This window comes from Petaurus breviceps, unplaced genomic scaffold (assembly GCF_028583685.1).
Source record: "Petaurus breviceps papuanus isolate PSGF00001 unplaced genomic scaffold, PetGlider_PUasm1.0 176, whole genome shotgun sequence".
Lineage (NCBI taxonomy): Eukaryota > Metazoa > Chordata > Mammalia > Diprotodontia > Petauridae > Petaurus > Petaurus breviceps.
In genome coordinates this window covers 17,902,796-17,912,020 of record NW_027185771.1, presented here as the reverse complement: position 1 = coordinate 17,912,020, position 9,225 = coordinate 17,902,796, and the positions used below count along the sequence as shown (strand labels likewise).

At 43.0% G+C, this 9,225-nt stretch overlaps 1 protein-coding gene across 1 annotated transcript in view; it reads right to left on the bottom strand.

Moving 5' to 3' along the window:
• Positions 1 to 1,713: 1,713 nt before the first annotated feature.
• Positions 1,714 to 9,225, bottom strand: part of CDH16 (cadherin 16) — a 42,541-nt gene continuing 35,029 nt past the window's right edge. Inside the window, exons 15-18 of the mRNA XM_069085820.1 lie at positions 8,546 to 8,809; positions 8,143 to 8,250; positions 3,052 to 3,168; positions 1,714 to 2,191 (exon numbers count right to left, since the gene is read on the bottom strand). Of these exons, the coding sequence (XP_068941921.1) occupies positions 2,097 to 2,191; positions 3,052 to 3,168; positions 8,143 to 8,250; positions 8,546 to 8,809 (584 nt within the window). The 3' untranslated portion in view covers positions 1,714 to 2,096. The remainder of the gene's footprint in view (positions 2,192 to 3,051; positions 3,169 to 8,142; positions 8,251 to 8,545; positions 8,810 to 9,225) is intronic.

Here is a 9,225-nt window from a genome sequence, read left to right as displayed (position 1 = left end):
TTCAGAAAACTTTTACTGTTGCCAAATTTTTCATGACCCAATATGGGGGTGTGACCCACAGTTTAGCAAGTGCTGATTTAAAGCCCTTTCCAGCCTGCTGTGTTCTAACAAGCCTACCTTTTCAGCTCTTCTAGCTCTCACACTCTACCCCACAGGGCTATTGTGAGCAAAGTGGTGATGATGATGATGAGAGCAGCTAGCATTTATATAGTACTTTACAAATATTATCTCCTTTGATCCTTACAACACCCTATGAAGTAGCTATTTTTATTTTTATCCCCATTTTACAGTTGAGGAAACTGAGGCTGACAGAGGTTAAGTGACTTGCCCAGGGACATACAGCTACTAAATGTCTGTGGTCAGATTTTGAACTCAGGTCTCGGTGACTCCAGGCCCAGTGCTCTATCTCCCTCCACTACTTAGCTATAAAGCACTTGGCAACTGTGAGAATTATGTATGATTGTATGAGAATCATGTTCTAAGACCTCTCACATCTCTGCTGTGCTATGTTCTATCAGCTGAGGTCTTTTTCAGTTCTAATGTTCTGTGATCTGATAGACTGAATTGTAGAAGATGTCCTCTGAGCTAGAGGGAGTGCAAAAAGATGGAGGAGGGCTTGGCATGATGGTAAGGCCATTGGATGCTGAATTATAGGACCTGGGTTTGAGTCTAATTATAAGCCATGAAGTGGACAAGTCATTTAAAACTTTCTTTTTTTGAGGGGGGAAGGCAAGGCGATTGAGGTTAAGTGACTTGCCCAAGGTCACACAGCTAATAAGTGTCAAGTGTTTGAGGCCAAATTTGAACTCCGGTCCTCCTGACTCCAGTGCCAGTGTGCTATTCACTGTGCCACCTAGCCACCCCCATTTAAAACTCTTGATGCCTCATTTCATTCATCCATAAAACAAAAGAGTAAGTCTACTTCAGCTCAGGAATATCTCCAAAGTCTCTATCCAGAGGAAAGAAAGATCATTTCCTCTTGTCAGTCTCTGAAGTATATTTTGGCTCTAAATTTATGATTCTAGAAATAGGGTCAGAGTCAGGAAAGGATGTTTTCCCTAATTCCAGAATATTTGAAATTCAGCAGTTTACAGGGGCTGGGATTTTAGACCTCGACTTTTCTGACCTGTCCCAGTGGCTGCTGGGATGGGAGTGGGGAGAGGGCTTGGTAGAGCTTTGTCTGTGATAGGGATTAAGGAGTAGTTTTCAGTCAGGTTTTGGGTTCAATATGTGATAAGGATCAAGGGTCCATCCATATGGAACATATTTTAGCGTATGTACAAAATACACACATAGAAATGACCATGAAGGCAGATATAAACCACATCTGTGGACCTGCACCTAATATTCCCTAATATACACATTATATTCATGCAACTGGTAGTTAAATCCAAGGGACTGAGGTGGGGGTGGGAAGACACGAAGTTCATCCATGGAAATATCAACCCATAAGACTCACAGGGAATTCCTTTGACCCTTTCCCTCTCTCATGTGCCTGAGGCAACATTCCTATCGAGGCAGGCCCTGTAAGCTACACAAGGGTCTTCTGTAAATTCTATCCATCCCCCAGTGCCTAGCACCAGGCTCTGCACATAGTAGGTGTTTAATAAATATTAGTTGATTGAATAGGCCCTCCTGACACTCAGTTTTGACTAACCTACTTCTTTCAGTCTAAAGACATAGGGATGAAAAGAAAGGCAGATGGACAAATCATTGAAAAGAAGACATGGGAATTCGAGAGCTCTGGACTCAGTTTCCCACCAGGTTTTATTATTCCATGGTGTTTTAGGGGGATTCTTTATTGGAAGACATTTATGTGAGAAGATAGCCACATTAGAGAAAGCCTTAACTTTTACTGATGGGAACATGGGCCCCATGTTTCAGAGGAGAACTCTGGAAAAGGAAGAAGACAGATGTAGGCTTTGTCTGGCCCCTCTGCTCGTACCTTCTGCCCACTGAGAAAGGGAGGGCAAAGGTTCATTCCTGAGATGTTCTAACTCTGGGATCTCACCCAGCTTGGTCCAGAATCCAAGTCCTTGTTATTGGAGAAACTGTGGGTTAGAGGGAAGGCAGGAAACCCAACCATGCCTGGCCCATCAGACTGAAGCCTTCAGGGGGATGCTGTCTGGAGGCTGTGCCACATTCTTCCTGGCTAGGGCCAAGTGGGTGAAGATCAAGATTAAGAAGAAACCTGGGGTGTCAGAGAGAGTCAGTCAGTTTTAGGTAAGAATATTGGTTCCAGGGGGGCTTTTCCTTGATCTCAGGTAATCCAATTTGCTAGTCATTAAAGGTGAGTTAATATATTTGTTGTTATTTTAAATTTTTTTTTCTGGGAAAAGAAAGCATAAAATGATTATGTCATGTGTAAATTTATGCTTTCTTAGTATTTTCTTTGGGGGGGGAGGTGGTGCAGATCTAGCTAGTTGGCCCATACAGCCATTGCTACTCACTGTTGTCTAACTTTTGGTCATTTCCCCAGTTACAGGACTGTTTCCCTCAAATGAGATAATATTTGTCATAGTGCATACCATGGTGCCTAATACATAATAGGGTCTATAGAAATGCTTATTCCTTTTCTCCCCTTCCCCCTTACTCTCTCTCTCCCTCCCCTCTATCTTCTCTCCTTTCTCTGTCTCCTTCCTTTGAGTCTTTCTGGGGGAGAGGGCACAAAATCATAGTGCTTATGAAATAGAATGCCCTTATGCTAGCACTATAAATACAAAACTTGGAGTACTTATCAAGGGCCATACTTTTAGAAGTAGTTGGAAGCTCACATGTATTCAAAAAGGGTCAATTAGACTTGGAACTCCCAAGGGCAGGGATGTAGTGAAAGTGCTCTGAGACTCACTACCCGGGTGACTGTGGGTAGGTAATTTCCCTTCTCGGCCTCAGTTTCTCCTTGGTAGAATGAGAGGACTAGACCACGTGACTGCTATCATCCATTTTAGCTCTAAAACTGGTAACCCTCTGAAACTATAAATAGCCCCAGATCTCTCTCCCCACCTGGATGGGTCTCACTCAGATCCCAAGGAAGACCAAGACTTGACTTACCTATTGCCACAAGGGTGCCTACCATGATGCCAACAGCAGAAAGCAGGGTGGGCATTCCCTTCATCCGACCCACTTTGAGCAAGCATCGCCTCTCTGAGTTACACAAACAGACCATCACTGTGACCAAAGGGAGGGAAATAAGATTTAGAACTGGGAAGGGCCTGGGAACACGGAACATCAGGGTTGGAGGAACCTTAGGACTCAGAATGTTAGAGCTGGGAGGAAGGTTGTGCTCTTAGGCGATCTCATTGACCTTTGCATTCAATCCTCTTGTTTTATAGAGGGGGAAACTGAGACTTGGAGAGTGGAAATGATTTGTTCAGGGTCACACAGGTAGGGAATATCAGAGCTAGGATCTGAACTCTGGACACTTGACTCCAAATCAGGTGCTGTCCTCACTGTATTCCCTTTGCTTCCAGGGCTGATACCATGGAGAGTAACTAAAAATGTAGAACTAAGTTTCTTCACTTGGGGTCTGCGGGGCTTCATGGATAGATTTCAGAGGACCCGTGAATTTGGAAGGTTTGAAACACCTGGCTGGCACAGTGGATAGAGCACTAGGCCTTGAGTCAGGGAGAGCTGAGTTTAAATCGACTCAAATACTATCTGTGTGACCCTGGGTAAGTCACTTAGCCTGTGTTTGCTTCAGTTTCCTCATCTGTAGAATGGGGATAATAATAGGACCTATCTCCCAGGGTTGTTGTGAAGATCAAATGAGATAATTTTTGTAAAGTGTTTGGTATAGTACCTGGCATATAATATGTACTATATAAATGCTAGTTATTATTATTACAGGAAAAAATTACATCTTTATTTTCACTAGCCTCTAACTAAATTTAGGATTTTTTTCAATTATGAATTAAATTTTTTTTTTTTCAGAAAAAGTGTCCATAGCATCATCACCAGACTGCCAAAGGGGTCTAAGATACAAAAGAAGCTTAAGAACCATTGATGAAGAGGGACTTCTTAGTCAGATATGGGGTAGATTAGATAGCCCCTCATGTCCCTCCGACCCTGAGTTCTCTGAAGAACTGAGACCTGGAGGAAAAAGGTAATTCCCCAGTCTCCTTGCCTTTCCATCCAACCTGAATCCATCTTCCTAAGTTCTTCTTCTGACTCCTTCTCTATTATCCAAATACCATCTGGGTCACAACTATCACACCTTCTGGCCTCAACACACCTCATTCACATTATCTGCCTTGATTCCCTTCTCTCCTCCTATGGGGCCCAGCTGTTGGAAGATAGCTGTTGGCAGATACATTGTTGGTGGAACTTTGGATGGGTCAGCCACTCTGGCAAAACACTGACATTTGACCCAGCTATCCCACCATTAGGCATAGTTCCATTGGGGTCAATAACAGAACGAAAGTTCTTATTTATTTATACATTTTTATATGCCAAAGAAGAAAAAGCTGAAAACAAAGACTGTTTATTGACGAAGGAATGGCTAAACAAATGGTAGTCTATGGATGTAATGGAATATTATTGTGCTATAGAAAAAGGATTATGGGGCATTCTGGGAAACATAGGAAGATTTTCACTAAGCTATACAGAGTGAAAGAAGAAGAAACAAAAGGAAAGAAAACAACGCTAAGGGCAACAGAAGTCAGATGAACAGCAATGCATAATCTAGGTTCTGGAGAACAGAAGATAAAACAGATCCCTCCTCTTGAAAAAGTACGGGTCTATGATTGAAAAAAAAAACTGTGCACACCATAAAATGTGGTTATGCTGAATTATTTTTTCTTTATTATAAGGGAAGGTTTAGTTCAGGGCAGGGAGCAAAATTGGAAATGACCTGTGTGTGTGTTTTTTAAAGCATCAGTCAAAACAAAACAAATCACCTCTTGTGAGAATCATCCTACTGAAAAAAAATAGGAGAAGGGAATTATTGAACAAGGAAAGTACCAAGTAACATCATAAAAAATTAGATTGATTGCATTTGAGAGGAAATGAGTAATTATCTGAGAGTTTTTTCAGAATCAGCTGTGTGTATATAGTCAGATCCCTGGTTTGTTAGAACAAAGATCAAAATCAATTCCAAATGAGAAGAAACAATAAAAATGAGAAGAATGTATGTATGTATGTCAGGCAATTGAGGTAACTCAAGCAAGATGTGGATGCTAAAAATTGGGAAATATATAAAAGATCTTTTTCTACAGACTATCAACATTTCCCAAGGAAGCATAAATGATGTAAATCCATCACCATAAGAAGGAGGCCAAATATCTAAACAGATTGTCCACATTTCCTAAGGGAGTTTAATTGAGGTAAATTCATCACTATAAAGAGAAGTCTAAAAATTTAGAAACAGTGTTAGCCAGCAAACTCTCGATTTTCTTGCCAAGAGTAGTGATATGGCAACCAAGGCCAACACTGGCTTAGAATATAAACTTGTTTGTAAAGTCCAATGGGGAAGGGTAGTGGAGAATTTATAAACAGTATTCCCTTATAAAATAGTGAGAAGCAGTTGAGGGGCAAAACAAGTTTGCAGAAAGGTTGGCAAGGGACCCTATGAAGTTATATCATCCATCACCAGGACATTTAAGGATGCATCTAGAAAGATGGGCAACTTAGTGGCAGTAGGCCTGGAGTCAGGAAGACCTGAATTCAAATCCAGCCTGATGATTGCTAGCTGTGTAACCCTGCTCACATCACTTAACCATATTGGCGTCAGTTTCCTCATCTGTAAAACGAACTGGAGAAGGAAACAGCAAGCTACTCCCAGTATCTTTACCAAGAAAACCCCAAATGGGGTCACAGAGAGTCAGACTTGATTGAAATGACTGAACAACAATATAGAAGTATTTATATATTGTTTTCTTTTCCAAGAGATTTCATTTTAGGAGTGGAGCTGATTTTCAGGTGTGACCTATTTTAGGACCAATATGGCATGTCAATTCAATTCAACAATAAACATTTATTAAACGCCTACTGAATGAAGTTATAAGGAATGTATCTTTTGGGAAATGGTCTCAAAACCTAGGAGGTGATGTTTCCATAGGATTGCCAATACTAGTCAGTTGGTCAATAAACAATTAAGCATTTTCCATGTGCTAGGCACTGTGTTAAGTGTTGGGGCTACAAAAAGAGGCAAAAGACATACCCTGTCCTCAAGGAGCTCACAGTCTAATTAGAATACTTGCAGGTCAGTTTCAGTGCCAGCTGAGCCCAGGTTAAGGTTGGTTTGTTTGGAAACTGGATCTCTCTGTCTTAGCTTGGCCAGAAATACATTGGCCACTCCCAACCTGATCCCCTTGCTAATCAGCACAGATGCAGCAGCACTCCACCTTCCTCCACCCCACCCCAAAGCCTTTCCACATTGGAGTGGAACTTATTGAGAGCCCCTGGTCAGCTTCGGCCCTACTTCAGTGCTGAATTCCTGATGTCAAGTGACCCACCAACCTTCACCTTCTCCAGTAGCAGGGATAATAGGAATATGCCACACCTAGCTCCCAGGTTAGTTTGAATGCAGATAGGAGAAGTAACAAGTGAAAGTTGAATGAGAAGGAGAAAATGGCATTTAGGGTGACAATATCTCTCCCCCACCACTTGTCATTAGACTTATGACAGTCAGGGGACACCCATGTAGTATTAGCTTTGGGAGGACTTAAGATGGCATACTCTATACTTATATGCCTAATACTTTTTTTTTTTTTTTACAATTTTTACCATGATTTTACTAAGCCAATTAAACTGTATGTTGTCTGACTGAATGTTAACAACTTCTTTTCAGGGGGATGTTGGGAGTATGTGTATGAAACTATAATTGGCTGATGAGCAACCCTAGATGTAGAACCTGGGATATAATATCACAGGGTTCCTCAAACCAGAGGTTATCTTCTGGGGTCTGTTATATCTATGGGAATATCCTGTCACATGGGAGAGATAATAGGATGTCTCTTACATGGAGAACTACATGGGGTGCTGGGGAAGGGGGAAGATGTAAAGTATGGATAAGGCATGGTTCTTGTCCTCAAGAAGCTTATAGTCTAGCATAAGGATAAGATACAGACACAGATAGCTACAGTATACTGTATTACATAACAATTGAGTTGTTGTCATTTTCAGTCATGTCTGATTCTTTGAGTCTCCATTTGGGGTCTTCTTGGCAAAGATGCAGGAGTGATTTGCCGTTTTCTTTTTCTGCTTATTTTATGGATGAGGAAATTGAGGCAAACAGGGTCATACAGCTAGTCTGAAGCCATATTAGAATTCATGTTTTCCTGACTCCAGGAAATTCTATCCACTGTTTCATCCTGGGTGCTTGATGATTGAATTGGAGAAGTGAGAAGTTTAGTTTAAAAATGTTTAGTTGAGTTTAAAATGTTATGGGAAGATAGTTACCAAGTGAGGGGATCAAGGGAGGCTTCCTGAAGGAGGTTACATTTGAATTAGGCTTGACACAAATTCAATAATATGGAAGAGTGGGGATGGCATTGCAGACATGGGAAACAACATGAACAAAGGCGGTATGAAGAAAGGAGAGTGCAGGTTATGATGACCGGTCCACGCTGGCTCAAGAGCAGGATAAGATGTAATCAAGGCTGTGATGGTGGCAGAGGCCCTGACTGCCAGGCAGGGACATTTAGGCTTTGCTTGAGGGGCAATAGGGAGCCAGCAAAGGCTTTTGCCCACTGTCTCTCTTAGATTACTTCCAATTAACCCTGTATCTATCTTGTATGTATGTATATTGTATGTTGTCCCCCTATACTGAGGCAGGATGTGAGCTCTTTGAGGGAGGGAGTGTTTTTGTCTTGTTTTATGAATCCCCAGTGTCTGCAATATAGAATGCTTTCTGACTTGATTTGTTCAGAGAAATGACATGTCCAGATCTAGGTGTAGCAGGAGTTAGGGACCAGAGCTATATTTGCATGAAGAAATTTAAGTTTCGTAGTGGAGTGAGAGATCTATTGGAGAAGGAAGAGAGGAAGAGGGAGCCTTGAACGACTCCAGCCATTGAACTGCTGAGCTCTCAGGGAGCCAGAACTACATCTGGTATTTCTCTTTCAAATGTTCCCTGCACCTTAGCTCGGCAAATCCTTGCTTGTTCCCCTCCATGGCCCCACTTGGGAGATGAGCAGGCCTTACCTCGTATTCGGAGTTTCTGGGTCTGGGCTGAATGTGTCAGGAAAACTGGGACGAAGTATTCTTGGGGCTCCAACCAGCTGAGGGCCATGGTGAGATAGGCGTGGGTATCTAGGATGGGAGGAGGGATAAAGTGGGATGCTGGTATAGACAGACACACAGGAAGGCAGAAGGAGGCCAGGGTGTAGTGTGGGACAGATCACAAGATTGAGAGCTGGGAGGCACCTTAGACGTCAGCTGGCCCATCTCTTTCATTTTTCCAAATAGGGAAACTGAGACCCACAGAAGCGAAATGACCTTCCACAAGGTCACCCAAGTTCTCTAGTTCCAAATCAAGTGTTCTTCCCTCAACTCCCAGTGCCTCTCTTGAAGAACTACCCAGTCATTCGGCCAAGCCTGGACTCACCATTGAGTGCCTGGAGCCTCCACTCTCGCTGTATTGTGGGGTCCTCACTCAGAGTGAAGGAATAGGGGTCATCATCAGCAGCATGCTCTCCCCGCTGCTGTAGCCCACTGATGACCACTCCCTGTGGCCTATCCTGGGGAGTGCAGAGGATCTGGAGGGTGGAGGGGATGGTCTCAGGGAGGGAGGGGGATTTTCGAGCAGGGGGTGGGAGATCCCGAACTATATGAAGCACCAGGGCTGCAGTGGTAGTCAGGCTGGGATGGTCTGCAAAAGAACCAGAGACTAAGGTCAAGGACCTTCCCTCCTATTCTGAGAGGGTAGGGGAAGCTGTAAGGATTAATTCTGTAGGCAGTGAGTCATTAAGGAAAAAGGCTAATTAGGGACTGGGAATTTGGGGAAATCCCTCCTCATCTCTGGGCTTCTGTTTCTTCTTGTGGGGGAGGAGAGCTTGTGTGAAAAGAGCAATGGTTTGGAATCAGAAGAACTGGTTTTGAATCCCAGCTCCATCATTTACTACCCATGTAACCTTGAAACTCTGGGTCTCCGTTTCCTTCCTTCCTTCCTTCCTTCCTTCCTTCCTTCCTTCCTTCCTTCCTTCCTTCCTTCCTTCCTTCCTTCCTTCCTTCCTTCCTTCCTTCCTTCCTTCCTTCCTTCCTTCCTTCCTCCCTCCCTCCCTCCCT